The sequence below is a fragment of the Heterodontus francisci genome, chromosome 17 (assembly GCF_036365525.1).
Source record: "Heterodontus francisci isolate sHetFra1 chromosome 17, sHetFra1.hap1, whole genome shotgun sequence".
Taxonomy (NCBI): domain Eukaryota; kingdom Metazoa; phylum Chordata; class Chondrichthyes; order Heterodontiformes; family Heterodontidae; genus Heterodontus; species Heterodontus francisci.
The window spans coordinates 90,124,610-90,146,815 of record NC_090387.1 but is presented as its reverse complement, the minus strand read 5'-3'; the positions used below and the strand labels follow the sequence as shown (position 1 = coordinate 90,146,815).

The 22,206-nt window shown below is 42.7% G+C and overlaps 1 protein-coding gene across 3 annotated transcripts; it reads right to left on the bottom strand.

Moving 5' to 3' along the window:
* Positions 1-5,446: 5,446 nt before the first annotated feature.
* Positions 5,447-16,010, bottom strand: LOC137379265 (immunoglobulin lambda-1 light chain-like). 3 transcript variants are annotated; one of them, XM_068049983.1, is made up of 6 exons: positions 14,797-16,010; positions 13,114-13,289; positions 12,646-12,966; positions 10,344-10,649; positions 9,596-9,708; positions 5,447-7,146 (listed from the first exon to the last, which is right to left on the bottom strand). In XM_068049983.1, the coding sequence occupies exons 2-6, from the start codon at positions 13,166-13,168 to the stop codon at positions 7,069-7,071; spliced, it is 873 nt and encodes a 290-aa protein (XP_067906084.1). In that variant the 5' UTR covers positions 13,169-13,289; positions 14,797-16,010; the 3' UTR covers positions 5,447-7,068. The 3 variants fall into 3 exon arrangements, with proteins under 3 accessions (XP_067906084.1, XP_067906086.1, XP_067906085.1); XM_068049985.1 differs by having other exon boundaries at positions 12,829-12,966; XM_068049984.1 differs by lacking the exon at positions 9,596-9,708.
* Positions 16,011-22,206: the final 6,196 nt, after the last annotated feature.

Here is a 22,206-nt window from a genome sequence, read left to right as displayed (position 1 = left end):
TGACACCCTTCCTAAAGTGTGGTACGCAGAATTGGCCACAATGCTCCAGTTGAGGCCTAACCTGTGATTCATAAAGGTTTAGCATAACTTCCCTGCTTCTCTATTCAATGCTTCTATGCCTCCATTTATAAAGCCGAGGATTCCCTTTTTTTTAACAATATTATCAACTTCCCCTGCACCTTCAAGAATTAGTATATGGTAACTCCCAGGTCTCTCTGTTCTTGCACCAGTTTTACCATTTAATTTATATTGCCTATCTTCACTGTTCCTTAGAAAATGCATCGCTTCACAGCTATGATATTTCACCGATCATGTTTACCGATGTGCTCCTGAAGTCTTTTACTTTCCTCCTTACAGTTCCAAGCTTTGTGTTATCTGATTTAAACTTATTCCCCACAAATCCAAGTCCAGGTCAATAATATATATTAAGTTTGTCAGAAACGATTTGCCTTAATCAAATCTATGTTGACTGTCATTTATTAACCAATTTTCTTTACACGTTTTCACGGATTATGGTCTCTTGAAGACTCCTCACAAAGGTACATTAGACTGTCTGGCCTGTACTTAACTGGTTTGTTTACCTACTTTTTTTGAACAGGGGTGCAAGATTTGCAACGCTTCCATTCTCTGGCACTACTCCCATATCCAAGAAAGATGAAAGTTTGCGTTCAAATCCTCTGCTATTTCCGATTATAAACTATGTACTCAGCAACTTGGGATGCATCCATTCTGGACCGGGTGACTTTTTTACTTTGTATGCGGCCTGACGTGTAAGTACCTCCTCTGTCTATTTCTAACCTAACCAATTTTTCCACCGCGTTCTTCTTTGCTGCGATATTAGCAGCATTATCCCCTGAGTGAAGACAGATTCAGTAGCTTCTCACAATTTACGACAGTAGCTTCTCACAGTTCTGCCAATCGTATCAACTTCAAGCTTTGGAATTATGCACTGTATATCAAGTCCAGGTCATTAATATATATTAATTCATATCAAAAAAGTAGTTATCCCAATACTGACCCTGGGAATATTATTGTTTACTACCCCTTCTCCCACCCCTGCTTTAAAATAGCCATTAACCAGTATTTTGTTTTCTGCACCTTACCAATTTCGTACACATACCACGACGGCCAATTTAATCCCTTGGGATTCAATTTTGCTCGTAACTCTATTAAATGATACCTTAGCAACTGCCCTTTGAAAGTCAATGTGCACAACATTAACTACACCAGCGTTCCCTACCTTTTTCAATTTTTTAAGTAAAGAGCAGTCAACTATGCAGGACACGATTTGCCTTCAACAAATCCGTGTTGCCTATCATTTACTCATACGTGTTTTTCGAAATGGCGATTTGGTTAGACCGGCCCCCTGCTGATGCAGAAATCTGTAAGTAACGGGAGATCACAGGAGCTTCAGGATTTAAGTGAAATGTATTAATATGAGAAAGTACGTTGTTCAACTCAACAAGATCACGACCTAAAATATCGGAAACCGGTTAATCTATGTTAGTGCTTTTACATTTCATGTATAGTTTTTGGAAACAAAATAAAAGTAATAAAAAGTGCCGTGTTATGTTTAATGTTTTTCAAGCTTGACGAATGTGTTCGACATTATTTTGCCTTAAACTCAAATTTGATATGAAAGTGCTTTCTTATTGATACAAAACTTAAATATAAGGATAAAATTATGATTTTGTCTGATAGTTTAAAACCAAAGCCCGTTTCACCTCACTTCAGTGTGATAATTTGTTTATTTCTTGTTAAAATGGCTAATAGCTAAAATTACAGCTTGCTGTCGAGTCTGAGCGCAGTTTACATCAGGAGTTACTGCCCGATATTGCTCAAAGCATCAATTCGCTATTTCGACCCTGGCTGCCACTGAGGTACAAGATGCTAACAGCAGTTGCAAAGGCCTTGGAGTTTAACATGCAGCAGAATTCAACAGATGATGAGATTTGAGTGAAAGTACATAACTGATCGGAGTGGGGAGGGGGCACTGCAAACGGTTCGGTTTGTAGGATAATTGAGATCTGCAATCTTCCCTGTGTTGGGAGGGGTGCCAATATAATGGATGTCAGAAAATGTAGAATATTAGAAAGTCAAGGGATATCGAGAAAAGGCGGGTAAGGGATTTAAGGTCCAATTAGACGTGATCTAATTGAACAGTTGAACAGATTCAAGGTGCCGAATGGTCCCCTCCTGCCTGTATGATTCTATAAACACTTATGGAATGAAATTTGCCTCGGCTTTATTTGTAGCCCATTCGTTCACTTCTTGTTGATTTTCCTCATACGTGCAACAACTTTGAACAACGGAGGCTTTCATCTGATGTCTTATTAACTAAAAGTCTAAGAACTGGAAGGAGTTGAATTTGGATTTGATCTTTAAGCACAGAAGAAATTAAGAGTCAGAAGTTAACAGTGGACAGCTTGAAATGTGGTTACGAACAGAACACTATTTTTACATGATGTTTGGAGGTGTACTTCAGTCGTTTTGAGCTGAGCATTGGCTGGGCGGCGCGCGCAGCAAGGAAAATGTGGTCGGTACATTTACAGGCCGGTAACAGAACTCGCCGGAATTTCGTCCCATTGAAACTAACGGGAGGAAAATCTGGCGGGTTCTATTCAGGCCAAGTGAAATTCCCCGCCAGATTTCCTTCCTGTTCTGCGCCCACGGAGTAAATACGAAAATGCAACTCCACTATCTCATGGTGGAAGAGGTCCGTTCAGCAGGACTTCTCTCACCTTTATGAGCACAAAACTGAATGAGGAACTTTACCTTAGGATACAGGAAAAATGCGGCAAAGGTAGGCTAGTGGGTTGACTCAAGATCACTTTTATTCTTCACAGCATATCATATATATATGCACACGCACGTATAACCCATTATTGCGCATTTGAAATTGGCGAATTCCATTACTGTCAGGTACCTTCCTGTTTATTTTCTGGTTACCGTCAGGACTGATTAATGAGCGGGAGCTTATCGAAATCACGATGCCCTAGAATTTGCTGAATAACAAATATTATCTTACCTTGCCTGTTTGTGTAGTACAATGTGTATTAAGCCGCTCTGGCAGTCTGGTAACCTGACCCGCAATACTGCACATTGGATCGTATCGGGATAATGAAAGATATGTCGACAGGACTTAAACAAATCTGTAGTACCAGTAGAACACCAGAGAAGGCCGTTATCTTATTGAACTAAGAACAAAGAACAAAGAACAAAGAACAGTACAGCAAAGGAACAGGCCATTCGGCCCTCCAAACCTGAGCCGATCTTGATGCCTGCCTAAACTAACACCTTCTGCACTTCCGGAGCCCATATCCCTCTATTCCCTTCCTATTCATCTATTTGTCAAGATGTCTCTTAAACGTCGCTATCGTATCTGCTTCCACCACCTCCCATGGCAGCAAGTTCCAGGCACTCACCACCCTCTGTGTAAAAAACTTGCCTCGCACATCCCCTCTAAACTTTGCCCCTCGCACCTTAAACCTATGACCCCTAGTAACTGACTCTTCCACCCTGGGAAAAAGCTTCTGACTATCCACTCTGTCCATGCCGCTCATAACTTTGTAAACCTCTATCATGTCGCCCCTCCGTCGTTCCAGTGAAAACAATCCGAGTTTTTCCAACCTCTCCTCATAGCCAATGCCCTCCAGACCAGGCAACACCCTGGTAAACCTCTTCTGTACCCTCTCCAAAGCCTCCACGTCCTTCTGGTAGTGTGGCGACCAGAATTGCACGCAATATTCTAAGTGTGGCCTAACTAAGTTTCTGTACGGCTGCAACATGACTTGCCAATTTTAATTTGCTTGGACCTCTTCACTGAGATCCATGATATGTACAGGTTATGAAAACAAACATGTCTCAGATACATGAGCTTGGGGTGTTGTCAGCAGATACCGACGTCCTCAAATGAAAGATGCGGCCAGAGAGCGGAACGGCGCCAAGTTTGTAAAACAGGGAGATGAATAGTAAGACATTGGCAAATTAGCGCCAAGCTTGGGTTTTTAATCTGCAATTTCTGAAATACTTTATTGTGTGCCTGATATTGCAGCAAACGCACCTGCTGAAGGAAAGAAACGCCAGTAAAAAATCTTGCTTGGCAATCAGAGTATTGCAATAAAAGCAAGAAATGCTGGAACCACTTAGCAGGTCTGGCAGCGTCTGTGGAAAGAGAAGCAGAGTTAACGTTTCGGGACAGTGAGAAGGATCACTGACCCGAAACGTTAACTCTACTTCTCTTTCCACAGATGCTGCCAGACCTGCTGAGTGGTTCCAGCATTTCTAGTTTTTATTTCAGATTTCCAGCATCCGCAGTATTTTGCTTTTATTTTAGAGTATTGCAATATTTGTTATCAAAATGATGACATGATTTAAACTATTAGCGCTAAACCATTTACGCCTAAATGCTAGAATCATGATTTAATGGCTACTTTATTTAAAAATTGCGTATAAAGCAACAATATGGAGAATACCTTTAGAAAACACCGGGACATTCCATTGCAAAACATTCAGACAAATCTTTCTCCTGAAATCGAACTGAGTTAAAGGGTAAAAAGAAAGTTCTTCTTGTCTCCAGTTTCTACGACAACAACATTAAAAACTTATATTTGTTAAACGCTGTTAACGTAATAAAAGGTCCCAAGGCGTTTCCACAGCAGCATTATAAAATAAGACACCGAGATATTCGATAAAATGCCAAAATCTTGACCTAAGAGAATCGTTTTAAGCAGTGTGTTAGAGGAGGAAAGCGGGGTAGAAAGGTGTGGACGTGTGGGGAGGGAATTCCAGAGCTTAGGGCCTAGGCAACTGAAGCGATGGCCACCAGTACTGGAAGGAATAACATCAGACACTCAAGAAGCCAAAAGTAGATGATCACACTATCTCTGGGAATTGTGGAACTGGAGTAGATTACAGAGATAGGGATGGGCTAGAACATGGAGGGATTTCAAAACAAGGATGAGAATTTTAAAATCGAGAAATTGTTTGACTGGTAGCCGATTGCAGACAGGGATGGAATTGGTTGCTAGGGAATGGAGTTTGGAGCAGGGATCAAAAGAAGGGGCTTCTGTCTTCCTAATATTTAATTGCAGGAAATTTCTGCTCATCCAGTACTGGATGTCAGGTAAGCAGTCTGATAACTTCTCAACAGTGGAGGAATCAAGAGAAGTTGAAGTGAGGTAAAGCTGTGCATCAATGATGTCGTCGAGAGGCAGCTAACAAATAGGAGGGAGTTGAGGATAGATCCTTGGGGACACTTGATGCAACTGTATGAGAGTGGGAACAGAAGACATTTTAAGTGATTTACTGGCTATGATTCGTTAAATAAGAATGGAAGCAGGTGAAAACAGTCCCACCCAGCATATCAAAGTGTTGGAGAAAATCCAGATTGTGCCCAATTGTTGAACAAATTCTCCGGACTAGACATTGAAAATCAAACACTTTATTGCATGATATCATGGGGCAGCACACCTTACCTAAAGGCGGTCCAGTGCTACTCCCAAAGAGCTACAGATCGCCGTGGATTTATATAGTATAACAGAGGCAGAGCTAACAATTTCACAATTAGATAAACGCCCACAAGATGATCACAAGACCGCCTACGTGACTGTGCACCATGCAGAGTCCGAGGTCAGCAAAACATCAGTTTCAACAATAACAAGCTAGTTCCTTAATTCAATGCCCACTCCAGACACCATATCTGGCCGTAACGTCTGATTGTGGTTATCTGCTCTGTCTACAAGTTGGTTGTGGTTAGATTAGCTACAAGCTGTGTCCTGCTTTTCTGCTTCTACAAAGTTAAGTAATAATTAGCAAAGCTCAGAAAAATTTCTCCAACACAAAGGTTGCAGACAGGTCGAGAAGGACAGGAGGGATCGTTTGCCTTTGTCACAGTCAAATTGGATGCCATTTATGACTTTGATAAGAGCTGTTTCGGTGCTCGAGCAGGGCTGGAAGCCTGAATGTAGGGATTTAAACGGAGTACTGGGAAAGATGGGAACAGATTTGGAAGGTGACAAAATGTTGAAGAACTTCAGAAAAGAAAGGGAGGCTGGAGAAGGGATGATAGTTTGCAAGAGTGGTGGGGTCAAAGGTTGTTTTTTGAATAGAGGGGTGATGATGGCAGATTTAAAGGAGAGAGAGACAACACCTGAAGGCAGAGAACCATTTGCGATATTGGCTACATGGGGATCAGGAGGGAAGTTTAGTTGTCAGCAGTTTAGTGGGAATAAGATTGAGGGAGCAGGAGGTGGGTCACATGGAAAGGATTAGCTCAGACGGGACATGAGTGGAGATAACAGAAAGTTGAGGAAGTTGCAAGTTCAGGCCTAGGGCAGGAAGTTTGACCCCCTGGGCTAATAGAAAGGAGAGTGCGGCAGAGGCAGCTGATCGGATGGTCTCGATCTCATGACAAAGAGGTCCATGTGCTCCTTGCCCTTATTGTTGAAGGCGAGGTGGAGGGGCCGGGGAGGGATGTTTAAGAAGACAGTTTTCCGTAGAAATTCTACGCGATTCGTTCTGTATTTTTTTAAGGAAAGAACAGTCGCAATGTCACTACATTTCAGAACCGGAACATTTCTGAGCCCGATATTATTAAAGCATGTTTGTGATTAAACGTTAACTAATAATTTGCTTCAGATTTAGCAGGCCACGTGTCAGGAATGACTGAACTATGCAATGTGTTAAACATTATTAAAAGTAGTTTTGTCTTGAATATTAATGAGCAAAATACATTACAGACAGTCACAATTTATAATGTGAACCCTAAACCATGTGAAAATTCTACTAAAGCGAGTGACATTGGAATACACATTTTACTAATCGATTTACAGGAACATAACAGAAGACCTGGAGTTGCAATAGCAGCCAGGATTTTACATAATAGATTCCAAATGCGACTTGTTTCCCAGCATAATACAGACGTTGCGAATCGGGCGTCCATGAGGAAAACCGCTCGATTCCGAACCAGATGCATCCTATTTGTTGCATCGTGATGTATTTTGTTGGTTTAGGGTGAGCAATCTGACGCTGTCTGTTTCGACTCCCATCCAGATGCTGCCCTTTCCTTTAAAGTTTATCCCTGTAGTTATGTTTGGAGTCTGTCAATGGTATTGCAACGTAAGGCGCTTTTGCATCCGCGTCTGTCTGCAGGGACCGAAATACAAAACAAGTTATTTATTTATGCTCTCACTTCAATTGTGCGGACTCCCAGTTCAGATTTTCCGAAAGGGAGCGTCGACAGGAAAATCGCCGGTCGGCGGTACATGATTTTTTTGAGCCATTTAACTTAGTAATAAAAGAAGAAAAAGGTTTCTGTGACCTGGGATTTAACGTGAAGCCCAATCGAATTAGCTCGTCCGTTACTATTCAATCACACCGGAAGTTCGGGATAAGAACAAATCTATTCGCACTGAGCAGACCAGTCAAGGTTAAATAGATTTGCAGACACAATTGTTATAGAAAGAACGCGAAGCGAATAGATCCTTTAAGAAGTTTAACACAAGTAAATGAGAAGGTTTATACCTAGCCTAAACATTCATGCAATAAATAATATTGAATTAGCACACAGCGATTTAGAAAGAGTCTGAATCTCACTATAGGCAGATCACTTTCAACATCCAGACCCCTAAACAGATAATAGAATTCCAGGACATAAAACCAGAACCTCGAATACAAGCGGTCCCGAGAAAGCTAAAAAAAATGCAATTGGGGACCACATTTGGAATATAACGTTAACTTTCTCACTAAAACCAAAAAGAGGCTTACATACAAGAACGAAAGAAGAAAAAGAGCAAGGTTAATCTTAAACGTAAAAAAAGGGTGAGATAGGAGGAAATTTTGAGACGCTGAATCTTCCCAAATTGGCATTAAATCTCGGAACGTATGTAAAATTTTCCATGATTTAGATATGGTGGGACGGTTTATTGCTTTAATCTTTGCTAAGGAACAAACAATGTGTATGGAAAATACATCGGGAACAGATATAAGGGAGCATTTTCTATACAGGCTATTGGAGGTAAAAGTATTAAAACATTGAAATGAGACCAAACGCATTCTTGCATGAAATAGATCGAACCGCTTCCTACTGATTCTGAAAATAAAGTTACATATTTATATGTGGCGTTACTTAGGATAAATGAACTGTTTGTTCATGAGAATTTGAGGGCTTCGCATAGATCTCTACTCCTGGCAATGAATGGAGTTCACTATTTTACACTGAAGCATTCAGTCCGCGGGTATGTACATAATCAGAGGTTACAGCTGGCAGATTTAATGCAAAAGTTTAAATTATGTTCACAAATCTGGATTCAGACGTGTGCGTATTGCCAGTTTATCTGTGACCGTTATACATTCGAATCCATGACTGCCGAAATGCTAATGGCAAGACTTATTCAAGTCTACAAAGAATTATATAGAATTTAAAGCACAGAAACGGGCCACTCGGCCCCACAGGTCTATGCCAGTGTTTATGCTCCACACGAGCCTCGTCCCATTTTGTTGACTTCATCGCCCTCAAGCATCACATCGAGTTGTTGCATTTCATTACGTGAGCTGGTAGGGGCGTAAGTTTTTTTTTAGTTTTTAGAGATACAGCACTGAAACAGGCCCTTCGGCCCACCGAGTCTGTGCCGACCATCAACCACCCATTATATACGAATCCTGCACTAATTCCATATTCCAATCACATCCCCACCTGTCCCTATATTTTCCCTACCACCTACCTATACTAGTGGCAATTGCTAATGGTCAATTTACCTATCAACCTGCAAGTCTTTGGCATGTGGGAGGGAACCGGAGCACCCGGAGGAAACCCACACAGACACAGGGAGAACTTGTAAACTCCACACAGGCAGTACCCAGAATTGAACCCGGGTCGCTGGAGCTGTGAGGCTGCGGTGCTAACCACTGCGCCACTGTGTAATATTACTAGATCGCTGCTTTGTGACAGAATAACGCACCCCGATTCGTCCAATTACCTAAATAAGTTCGCCTCTGCACCAACTCTTGAAAAGTGCGACTGTTTCATCAGAGCAGAGAAGATTATTGGTGATTTTTCTGTGTTTAACATTATGGAGGATGGGACGGAGTAAATAGACTTAATTATGGCGATAGTGTAAAACGGGCAGCATTTGATTGGCTGCCCGTTCTACATCTCGCCTGATTTTGGTTTCCATTCGAGCAAATCGGGTTCGATTTCTAAGGCTGATCCAATATTGCCAACTTTACACTTTGATCAAAAGTTAAAATTACGCCGGACTTTTTCCATTGATGTTATATCTATACAGATATAACATAAACTATAAGAGAGCAGGAAAGACTTTTTCCACAGATGGTTTTGAAGATGTGGAAGGCACTTCTGAAGTTGGGAAATGGATCAGATGTCATGCCAGCATTAAATAACAGGTTGGGGAGGTGCTGAGTTAAATGGACATGGGATTTGAATACTGCGAGTTTGGAGAATAAATACCAATATGCGCTGTTAGGACAACGAGCCTGTTTTGCATTTCAATATCTATCTAATTCTATGTAATTTGCACTGAATGGTTCCTTAAGTCTCTAAGGCTGTCTTTAAATTACAGAAGAATTGTATTACCTTTATTCTTTTTAAATGACATTGCATCCCAATAATGAAAGCCACCATTAGAAATACAAATCCACCCCATGCACATCTAGAAATCAGTAAGGAATGGGAGATGTTTTCACGATCTAAAATATTAGTACAAAATATAAATATATAAATATGAAGGACATGTTCAAATTGTCACCCAAACACAGCTGTAAACAATGAGTTATTGTCTGACAAATTATTCCCAGCAAACCTGCGGTCTGAAAGAACAGACAAATTTAAATCAATGCTATTTTTATATTTTTATTCACCGTCGTATAGTTACATGAAAAAGTATATTCTTAGATCTCACTTTGAACTAGTTTCCTGTTGATAATAAGATTGCAACTGAAAGGGACAATGATTAATTTTAACATTGTAGAGTGTTTAATAGCCGCAGCAGATTGTGAGCACGGATTGTAGGATGCAGGGCACAGCGATTCCGGACCAAATTACAGGCCCCAAGTTACTGCCGGTTTTGTCTAAAGAGTCAGTTGCACACCTGAACCGTGACTCCAGGTTTCCAGGCGAACCACAGGATGAGGCAGGAGACCAACAACCGTAATAGCGGAGCTCTTGGCACGGAATTAAACCTTATTAAAAGTGAACAAAAATAAGCAGATGTCCTACATTTTCACGGATTTAAAACCTGGTGAAAGAGGGGGAATACACCAATGAATGAAACCGGAAGAGTCGCATCTGTTCTATCTGCAATAACTGAAATTTGCAATCTTACCTGTGCTGAGATATGTAGCAATGTAAGTGGCTGGAAAGTGGAGGGTACTGTGAGACACCAGGCAGGTGTAAATGGTCCCGGGCAAGACAGGATGCGTCTCTTGCAACTGACTGGAAGCTTCATATAGTCCATCGGTGTTGCGTTCAATAATTTGATTTATCCCTGTTGAAGTTCTGGTGCCATCCTTATACCAAACGATGCTGATATTCTCCGGGTAAAAGGGAGATGTCGTGCACACAACAGTCAGAGATGCAGAAGGATCTTGTTTAGGTTCCTGAGACGTAATTTTCAGTAGAGTTGGCGGAACTAGAAAATGGAGGTAAAAAAAGTCACATGTGAATCATTGAAGATTAGAAACCCATCATTGCATTTGTGACAGGACATTGTTTTCTCTGCGCTTTCAGCAGCCACATTGGTAGCGGCACCTTCTAAATTTAAACTTGATGTTTATGTTCCCCTCTTTATTCTTGAAAAAATGGTATAATTTTCGATCGCATTTGCTCGTTAGAATTTCTTGTTGTATTCTATTATTCAGTACTGATTTTCAGGCTTTAACAATTGGAACAAGGGAGGATTGTTCTTCAATCTCTTAAAGCTAAACTCACAAATTTAAAATACACCTCAGGGGAAAGACTGGATCTTTCCATAAGGGTAAAGATCATAGACTGCTTAACCCCTCGACGGTTCCTTCGACGAAACAAATAATACGACTTACGCAATTTAGGAAGTTTGTTGAAATCATCTGTTGCACAAAGAACCGAGGAGCGGGTTGAATCGATTTAAAGCCTGTCTAAGGGCGCCAGTATTACAACTGGTGAAAAAGCACAATTTGTCGAAGCGGTCGAGGCTTCAGAACTCAGAAACTGCTCAATATCTTATTTACTGACGATTCGGAAAATGATAGAGATTTAGGTTTCTTGGCCCAGGATACAGGCTGAGGCCATGAACTGTTATTATCACCCCGCTTTCAAAACTCTCAATATGTGGTTCAAGTAATTATAAACCCGTAGACGGGAGTAAATATCAGCTCCGATAAGCCAACACAGACAATGAAGTACTTTCGAATTATACCATCATATTATGATGGGGAAACTGCAGCCAATTTGCACAAAGCATGGATCCACTAATAAGAGGGAAATCTGTTTCAGTGGCTTGCAGTGGGATAAGTATTGGCCAACATCCCCCGCAATTCTTCGAATAGTGCCGTAGGATCTTTTACATCCAATTGAGAGCGTAGATGGGCTCGCGCGTGAACGACTTATCAGGCAGGCGGCATCTCCAACAGTGCAGCACTCCCTCAGTACTACATTGAAAGGTCAGCCTGGATTACATATTCAAGTCTCTGGAATGAAACTTAAGTTCATAAGCTCAGAGGCAGGACTCACACCAGTGAGCCACACAGGCAATACTGGAGGAGATTTCGAACTTGCTAGTTGGCATTTCTGATCGATAAACCCGTATATAAACAGCTGGACCTCTATTTTCCTTATCAGGAACGGTCTCCATAACAGGTGGCTCATTCCCAGCTCCAGGTTCACCCTGGATGTGCAAATTGAAAATCTGCCTCATTAAATAGAATAAGACGCCAGCTTACGACGGTAGGTAAACACCTCCGAGTCGGTTTTGCTTTTGCGCGAGAGTGTAACACGGGTGATAGCAAATCGACAGTCCGTTTTATATCTCTATCGATTTTTATTACCATTTATGTCAGAACAAATGTGACGCAGGCTGCCGATTTGCTATGGCCGTTTTTAGATTATCACTCGAAGTTAAAACGTGTCCATAGAAGATCATTGCAGCCCATATACTTCAGTGACGGATCATCCTCCACTTATATTGCAAATTTGAAGCGTTTGTTATATAGATAGTGCTCGTAAATCGTACGATGAATCTGTTCACATATTGAACTCTAGTTTAACTTTGGGGCCGATTTTTACAGCTATCTTTTAATCAATTGACTTCTAAGAGGAAAATCGGGCTGATGAACGAGCAGTTTATCCGATAGAACGCGTTTACACTATCTGCAGGAATTAAAAGCACACTTAATTTGTTTAATGGTGGCGAAGCATTGCATTACTCATCAATATGTAACTCTATCAAGTTTTCTGTGTAAATTGAAGTTATACAAAGAAGCAGTTGGAATCTGAGTTCCAAACTGAATCGTTCAAAAGGTAACTGGGAAGTGCTTTGACGTGTGAGCCAGTGTAGAATGAAAATATTCGAAAGCACGAATGATCCGCTGGGTATCTTTGCTGTGAAATATTACAGTTACAGCGATCTCATTCGTGGTGTTTATACTTACCCGTTACAACTAATTTCGACCCTGTTCCGTTTCCAACGATTTTGCCTCGATGAGTGACAGTGCAATAGTATACTCCTGAGTCCTGTACACTCACATTGATTATCCGAAGGAAGCCGCTGAATTTAGTCTTGAAGCCAATTACTTTTCTATCATCTTGTCCTGTGCTTAAAAAATGATTCTCACCCTCCTTCCACCAGTAGACTTTCACAGGTGGGCCGTCTTGAAAGAAGGGAAGCGTGCAATGAAAGGAGATGTTTGTACCCATGTTTGTGCTCGCACTCTCAGGGAGCTGAGTCACTTTGACCGACGTTTCGCTGTAGCCTATAGGAAGAATCAGTGAGAGATAACATTGCAGGAAAAAAAGCTCGAGGATAAGGGAGTCAGTCAAACAGTACAGAGGAAAGCGATGCATTTGACATGAAAGGAAAGTTATTTGGTGAGAAAGAGGGTCATACAAAGGGCAGTTACCTGTGAAAATGATTCCCAGAATAGAGAGGTACTGAAGTACATTATTCGCCAACATTTTGAACCAATTGATCTGTCGGAGGAACAGACCTGAACGAGTGATGGTTTCTAAGAACGCTGAGCGGTCGCAGTGTGGAAAACCTCACAATGAGGATTGACGTCCCCTGGTTAAGCATTTCCTGTGGGGGTGGAGGGAAATAATGAGGTCGGGACCCGAAGTCATGAAATACTGGCCCGTGCGTGTTGTTGAAAGTAAAGGGTTGGGGGGCGGGGTTAAGAATTATCCGCACCCCTATTGGCGGGGGTAAGGAAATGACGGCTGTTACAGGATGACATCAACCATTCCAAACCCGTCATTTATGGCTGAATTGCCTCGTCTGATAGCTGAAGCAGGGATCGAGGTGGAAGTAACTTTTAAAAATACGTTTTAGGTTGGACAAGAATAAGAGAATCACAGGATTGTTACAGCGCAGGAGGCCATTCGGCCCGTCTTGTCCGTACTGGCTCTCCGCAAAAGCAATTTACTCAGTTCCATTACCCCGCCTTCTCTCCGTAATCCTGCACATTCTTCCTTTTCATATAAAATTGCTTCAATTGAAACTGCCTCCATCATGCTCTCAGGCAGTGCGTTCCAGACCTTAACAACTCTCTGCGTGAAAAAAGTCTTTCCTACGTCACTTTTTCTTCTCTTACCAAATATTTTAAATCTTTGTCCTCTCATCCCCGATCCTTTCACGACTGGGAACAGTTTCTCTCCATCTACTCTGTCCAGACCCTTCATGATTTTTAATACCTCTATCAAATCACCTCTCAGTCTTCTCTTCCCCAAGGAAAACAGCCCTAATGTCTCAAATCAATCTTCATGACTGAAGTTCTTCATCCTTGGAACAGTTTTCGCGATTTTTTTCTGCACTCTGTCCAATGCCCTCACGTCTTTCCTAAAGTGTGGCACCCAGAACAGGACGCAATACTTCAGCTGAGGCCGAGCTAGTGTCTTATATAAGTTCAACATAACTGCCTTACTCTTGTGCTCTATGTCCCTATTAATAAAGCCCAGGGTACTGTATGCTTTATTAGCCATTCTCTCAACCTGACTTGCCACCTTCAATGATTTATGCACACATACACCAAGGTACCTCTGCTCCTGCACCCCCTTTAGAATTGTACCCTTTATTTTATATTTTCTCTTCATGTTCTTCCTAACAAAATGAATCACTTCATATTTCTCTGCATTGAATTTCATCTGTCACCTGTATGCCCAATTCACCAACTTGTCTATGTCCTTTTGAATTTCCACACTGTCCACCTCACAGTTCATAATGCTTCCAAGTTTCGTATCATCTGTAAACGTTGAAATTGTGCCCTGTACACAAAGGTCTAGGTCATTAATATATATCAGGAAAAGCAAGGGTCCCAACACTGACCCCTGGGGAATTCCACGACAAACCTTCCGCCAACCCGAAAAAATCATCCATTAACTACTCCTATTTGTTTCCTGCCAGTCAGCCAATTCCATATCCATGTTGCTACCGGCCATTTTATTCCATGAGCTATAATGTTGCTCATAAGTCTATTGTGTGGCACTGTAACAAACGCCTTTTGAAAGTCTATGTACACCACATCAACAGCATGGCCCTCATCAATAATAATAAGTTGGTAATTTATTCATAGAATTCGGCCTTCTACCTGTCTTTGTATTGCCCTTCAGTTAAATGGAAAACCTTTTTCTTAGATCTCACACAGCCTTCAGTATGGGTTTCCCAACGGAGATTCTTATCTATAGTACCTTAACCGGTGCAGAGGATAAGCATTACATTGAGTCAAGCTTCATTACGCATCAAAGGAATAGGATAAGTCCGAGGCCCAGTCTCCTTTCAAGAAGTCACTCAAATCTGGTGAGGCTGCATTTAGTAAAGAACCTCTGGAGGAGCAGCCTGACCCGAAACCGGCTTCCACTACTATGAGATCACTTATTCTCAGTCAGGTCCACAGGACCAGGGGGATTGCTTTTGTCACCTAGGTTGCCATGATGATCTTTCCCCTAAGAGATCATTTTTTTGGACAGACGTTTTCACTCCCTTAAAGTACAGTTTGTGTGTGATAATAGGCAAACGATCCTATTGTTCAATGTGAGGTATGTTAGAAGTTGCCACGAAAATTCGTCCATTAACATTTGACTGCCCCTGCCAGCTTCAAGGAGTAAAATCATGTCAGCAGATGGCTTATAAGTGGCAGCGCGCACCCTCGTTCTCATTTAAAAGAAATCTCATGAAACGCGGCTTGAGCAACAGGAGAAGAGCGCGATAACCAGCCACACGATGGATAATTAGAAGGACCATTAATGCTGCCTATTGTAGACCCTTCAGTCAGAGTACGCCGGCAGTGAGTCACAGAATCATAGACAGTTTACGGCACAGAATGAGGCCCACTTGCCAGGGCTTTGACATGCTGCGCAAGTTGAGTTTCTGATCAATGGCAACGGCCAGGATATGTATCGTGAGGGATTCGGCGATGGTAATGCTGTTGAATGTCAAGAACAGGCGGGTATGTTCTCTTTGGTTGGAGAAGGACATGGTCTGGAACTTGTGACTTAAATGTCATTTGTCGCTTTTGCGCCAAAGCCTGCAGTTCTTAGTGCTGACAAGGACTACATCATTAGTTGAGGAATTGTGATTGGAATTGAACATTCTGCAATCATCAGCTGCACTTCAGACCCGATGGTGGAGGAAAGTCACTTCACGTTGAATTACTGAACCCTTCCCTGAGCAACTGCCACAGCGATGTCCCGGAGTTGAGATGATTATCCTCTAATACTCACAATTATATTATTTTGTGACTGTTGTGATTTCAGCTATTAGAATGGTTTTCCGCTTATCCCCATTGATTTCAGTTCTGCGCTTGATCCGTGACGTAGTTGAATGCTGGGCAGACCTGCCGTTGCAGGAGATTGCCGATGACCATTCTATTAACTGACTACTGTTAGGAGGCGGCAAATACAGTTCCACTGACGCCACTTAAAAGCAACCAGCTCCTCCTAAATGGGAGGTGCATGCTGCTGCAACAAAAGAAAACGTTTCTGAGTAAAGAAATGGCAACCAACTGATTAGATCCCCAGATTCTCTGATGTGTTTTACGAGGCCTTGGCGCAGGCGGTGCACAACAGGAGGGACATCCAGTTCTCCCCCCGTGTGGGACAGAAGCCCTTCAGGCAGCAGGTCCTCCGTCAGTGGGACGAGGTTGCAACGGAGATTAATGCCAGCAGCTTAGCTCCAAGGACCGGCTGCAATAGCGTAAAATGTTCCATGAGATCATCAGAGTCCTCACAACCGCCAATAACAAGAACAACAGTAACAATAACTTTGATCTATATAGAGCATTGGACGCAATTAAACGTCTCGAAGCGCTCCACCGGTGCGTTATGGTATAAAGTATCACACCACATAAGATGAGGGCCGATGACAAAAAAATTAGTCGGAGAGTTAGGTTCGAAGGATCGTCTTTAAAGAGGATCGCGAGTTAGAGAGGTGGGAATGTTTAGGAAGGGAATCCCAGAGCTTCCGGCCTTGACATCTGAAGGCCTGACAACCAATGGTGGAGCAATGAAAATCAAGGACGCTCAAGAATCCCTAATTGGAGGGCAATAGATATCTCGGAGGGTTGTGGAATTGGAGGAAGTTGCAAAAAAACGGAGCTGTTGAGGTATTTGAAAACAAGATGACAATTTGAAAATGGTGGCGTTGCTTAACCTGGAGCCAACGGAAGTCAGTGAGTATAGGAAATATAGGTGACCGGGACTTGGCACGAGCTAGGGCAGGACAGCAGAGTTTTGAATGACCTTAAATTTATGGAGGGTTTGACATGGGAGGCTAGCCAGGAGTAAGTTGGAATAGTCAACTCCAGAGGTGACTAAGACATGGATAAGGGTTTCAGCAGCAGATTAGCTGAGTCAAAGGCAGAGTCAAGCGATGTTCCCAAGGTCACAATACTGCTCTCTTACTCTGTTCACAACTCCACCACTTGCAGCCTTGCTACTCACATTAGTTGCCTGCCCTGCTACCCTTCACTGTCCTGCAATCGCTATAGCGCAGCTCATTTTATTGCCTTTTACTGATAGTCATTTATTCTACACCTCCTCCTCTCATCAGTATTGCTACTCCCTCTTCGTCATATCTCATACCTTACACACAACATAGGAATGAATCAACTTTAACAGGGACATTCACAGAACACCTCTGAACAATGTCACTAACCTATACTTTCTTGTAGGAGAGGTTTGTTTACAACACATTGCAGAAGGCTGCAACTGGAAAAGGCCCAGTTCACCTGCACATTGTGTTCCCTGTGTATTATAGTGTGCTGGCCTTCATGGACAGGGGCAGAATGATGACTGAGTTGAATGGCAATGCTCGAGGAGACGTCGCACACGGTTTCTTCACAACTTGCCCTCTTTTCCTTTCTTACTTCTATCTCACGTTACCATTCCGCATTACAAACTGAGTCACCTTTCAGTACCCATTTCCCTCTATTTTCTCTCGGCACACTAAAAGAAAACCTTGTCCCTCTCTTCCATTTCAGATGATGAAAATGTGAACAGACCCCTTCCACTCCAGGAGAGGGAAGATACAGCATGACTCGATAAGACTGGACCAAGCGGCAGCTCAAGCTGACACCATGTAAAAGTGAGAGAGAAGCCTCCGGAAGGTTTCATTCCTCGCTAAATCACTGGCAACAAGTGTGCAGGAGCGAAGACGGGGATGGGGTGCTAAAAGTGCCAGCTAGATCTGTCGCTGCTTCAGAGGGCTCAGATGTTGAATTCGTGGGCGCAGTCTGCTGAACCTGTTGGTGCACTGGACAGCCTGCCAGCAGGCCTGCGTGGAAAGGCTCAGGGCAAGCACAATTCCAGCTCCAAATTGTGTCACAGCTTAACGCAGAGCATGGAAACAATACTATCAACAATGAACTCAATGATGAGCTCCATGGAGATGAATCCACTGTTGCCCGCTCTGACAGTTTTCCTGGCAGCAACCCCCCCCCCCTCCCCCCACCCCCACCCCAACCCCACTCCAATGGAAGCATGCATTGCTGCCATTTTGGCTGTGAGGGATACTGCCGACAGGGTCTCTAAAATTGACGCATCATGCCTAGACTCATTTCTTGCAAAGCATTGCTAGGACACAGTGCCAGGAGAGCATGCCAGTATCCCTGCCAGCCACTCCGACTATGCCCTTATTAGTGCCACACAGCCAGCACAACCAAAATCACTAAAACAGATTTTAATAGAAACACAGTATGATACAGAAGAGACAAAGGCGATTATTACAGTTTTTATTACAGTTTGTAGGAGCTTCCTAATCGGCCTTGAGCCACCCTATTTCCTACATTGCAACAGTGACAGCACTTCAAGAGTACTTCATTTACTGCAAAGCGCCTTGCGACTTCCGGAAGTTGTGAACGGAGCTATAAAAATATCAGTATTTATTTTCTTTCTCTGCTGGGAATAGGGTCCCTCAGACACTGTAAATTAGCTGGGACCACATGCTCACTCGACTGCTGAAATACACCTCTCTTGTATTTTATAAGGGTGCAGATTTAGTAGTGTAACTCTTATTCTTTACCCTTGTTATATTACCCTATTATATAATGATCGGATTCATACAGAGTCTCATGATAGTGATATATCTGACAGATGGTCATTAGTTAAAGACAACAGGCGGTGTTGTACGTGCACGACATCCATGAACACATAAAGAGAGAGGGCGCGGCTGTAAGTTGAGTGGTTATTAAGAGAGAGCCCTGAGAGCAGAGCAGTTAGAGGGAGCAAGGGCCAGGAACAGAGTGGACAGAGAGGGTGATGTCTGGGAGCTGAGTAATCAGAGGGGGTAATGCCCCGGATTGGAACGGTCAGAGAAGGCAAGGCCCAGAGACAGAGTGGTCAGAGCGGACAAGGCGCGGGAGTGGAGTGGTCAGAGGGGGCAAGGCCCGGGAACGGCCAGCGAGGGCGATGCCAGACAATGGAGCAGTCAGAGAGGCCGGCACCTGGGAACAGCCCGGTCAGAGAGAGCGAGGCTGGAAAGGAGAAATGCCGAGGGGTAGGGGCATGTCATGAAGTGATGTCACAAGACAAGGAGTCACATGGGGTGAGAATACTGGTATGCTTTTAGTTTAACTTAATAAAGTAGGACTCGGGCGGCACAGTGCGGCAGTGGTTAGCACCGCAGCCTCACAAATCCGGCCTGTGTGGAGTTTGCAAGTTCTCCCTGTGTCTGCTTGGGTTTCTTCCGGGTGCTCCGGTTTCCTCCCACATGCCTAAGACTTGCAGTTTGATAGGTAAATTGTCCATTATAAATTGCTCCTAGTAAAGGTAGGTGGTAGGGAAATATATAGGGACAGGTGGGGATGTAGCAGGAATATGGAATTAATATAGGATTAGTATAAATGGGTGGTTGATGGTCGGCACAGACTCGGTGGGCCGAAGGGCCTGTTTCAGTGCTGTATCTTAAAACTAAACTAAAAACTAGATCAATTATTTAGCATAAAAGCGAAGTCAATTTGGAAATTTCTCATAATTATAATCAACAAATAATTAATCAAATATCGGGGATAAAGTTAAAATTAATTAACAAGAGATCGCGAATGCGTTGTGAATTTTTCAGCAGATTAAAATCTGAGGTATATTGATAGTGGAAGTTGAGTAAAACACTTCAGTTAACTGCCTATTAAATAAAATGAAGACAGCACAAGGAAATTTGTGAGTGGCTGGTGAGTCTTTATTCATTTCAGTCTTAATTTGTTTTCTTTTAGTTTTTAATTTTAGAGATACAGCACTGAAACAGGCCTTTCGGCCCACCGAGTCTCTGCCGACCATCAACCACCCATTTATACTAATCCTACACTAATTCCATATTCCTACCACATCCCCACCTGTCCCTATATTTCCCTACCACCATAATACTGTTCTTTTTATTGTTAATGGCATCCTCGTTATTTCTCACCCGATAACTGTTGAATCACACCCAATGCATGTCTGTGGTCTCCATCATTTCTCCTTTACTGTAGCCCTCTATAGTAACTGTAGGATACAATAGCCATATGGTTATAGTGGGGAAGATGCCAGGGAACAATATATATTGCAATTGGGGGGAATAGATACAGGATGTCAAGAGTGCTGTAAGCCTGCAGCTGTAGATTAGAGAAGAAGCAGTTAGCACTCACTTACTACAACATGAACGAATAAAGAATAGTGAAGGTTAGCGTGGTGAATTCACAGGAAGGTGGATGGATCTATGAACTGGTGATAAGTGCTGACACAGCGAAAGATGGTAGAACTTAGAATCTAGAGCGAAATGAGACATGGAAAATTCTGGTCTAGACACGGAAAGACATCCAACAAATAACTGGAGCTAATGAATTATAACAAATACATTTCTAAACTAACTATAGATATGGGAGGAACCTAAGGGTTGAGATCCCTATTCCAAGGAGCCTTACACGTGTCGAGGTTCATAGCAGAAGGACGTTTTCACGTGCACAGTTGTCGATGTCTCTGACAGCCCTGATAAAATTCTCTTTTTGATACATTGTCCAGACTTGCTAAGTCTGTTACTAAACTATTAGCAAAGAGGTAATTTCCAATTCGTCCACTTTCCGTATTACACATTCCAATGCTAACTATCCCATGATATCCTTTAACCATATCAAACTGTTAACCTATCGCAACATACACTATCCTGCATTCCCCTACTTGGTACTCAGGAAAATACCTTCGCTATAAGATCCTACACACAACTATCTCTGACACAGTTTCCATGATATTCTTCATTTATTTCACTTACTTCCAGATCCTCTTACTACTTATAAATGTTATAATACCGAAACAGTCCGTGTCCATATGCAGCAAGACCTGGACAACATTCAGGTGTGGGGTGATAAGTGACAAGTTACATTTGCGCCACACAAGTACCAGGCAGTGACCATCACAAACAAGATAAATCCAACCATCTCCTCTTGACAATCAGTGCTTTTACCATTGCTGAATTCCGCACTACCAATATCCTGGGGATTACCATTGACCAGAAACTGAAATGGGCCAGCCGTATAAGTACTGTGGCTACAACAGCAGGTCAGAGGCTGGGAATTCTGCGGCAGGTAAATCACCTTCTGACTGCTCAATGTCTGTCTACCATCTACAAGGCACAAGTCAGGAGTATGATGGAATACTCTCCACTTGCCTGGATGAGTGTAGCTCCAAGAACACTCAAGAAGATCGACACCATTCAGGACAAAGCAGCCCGCTTGATTGATATCCCATTCACTACCTTCAACATTCAGCACTTCCACCACCGCTGCACAATGGCAGCTGTGTGTGCAATCTACGAGACACACTGCAGCTACTCACAAGGCTCCTCCGACAGCACCTTTCAAACTGGTGACCTCGACCACCTAGAAGAACAAGGGCAGCAGATGCATGGGAACACCACCCATCCAAGCCACACACCATCCTGACTTGGAACTCTATCACCATTCCTTTACCGTTGCTGGGTCAAAATCCTGGAACGCCCTTCTGGTGGTGCTGGTGACCTACACCACATGGACTGCAGTAGTTCAAGAAGGCAGATCACAACAACCTTCTCAAGGGAATTAGGGGATGTGCAATAAATGCTGGCCTAGCCAACGACCCCCAGATCCGTGTAAGAATAGAACAAGTACACATGCAGAAAAACATAGGTTAGCACGAGCATCTTATTGGGCCGTTCTGTTGCAAACATGATGTGTAAGTTGTATCTTCACTACAAGAAATCTTCAGCCCCAACATGTAAATTCTATAATTTCAACCGGCTTCTTGACATTTCATCAAAGCAGTTCCAGATATCTTTTGCAATATCAGTTTCTGGGTCCAAACGCATGAACAGGCCCATTCTTTCTCGCTTCCCTTCATTGGCTTAATCATTCTTATTTCATCAAAACAATCTCAATTTTACGCTCAGTAATTCAGCTTAAATACATTGCAAATAGAGTTGAAGATTTGAACCTGGATTCTTAATGAATGTGAAGAATTGAACTCAAGGGTTAATCACTGCTCGTGGTAAGTAAAATAGT

Coding starts and splice junctions, on each gene's coding strand:
- LOC137379265 (XM_068049983.1), bottom strand. CDS start 13,168: ATGTTGGCGAATAATGTACTTCAGTACCTCTCTATTCTGGGAATCATT. Junction 12,967..13,113: donor TCTGGGAATCATTTTCACAG/GTAACTGCCCTT, acceptor TTCTTCCTATAG/GCTACAGCGAAACGTCGGTC. Junction 10,650..12,645: donor GTCGAAATTAGTTGTAACGG/GTAAGTATAAAC, acceptor TCCATTTTCTAG/TTCCGCCAACTCTACTGAAA.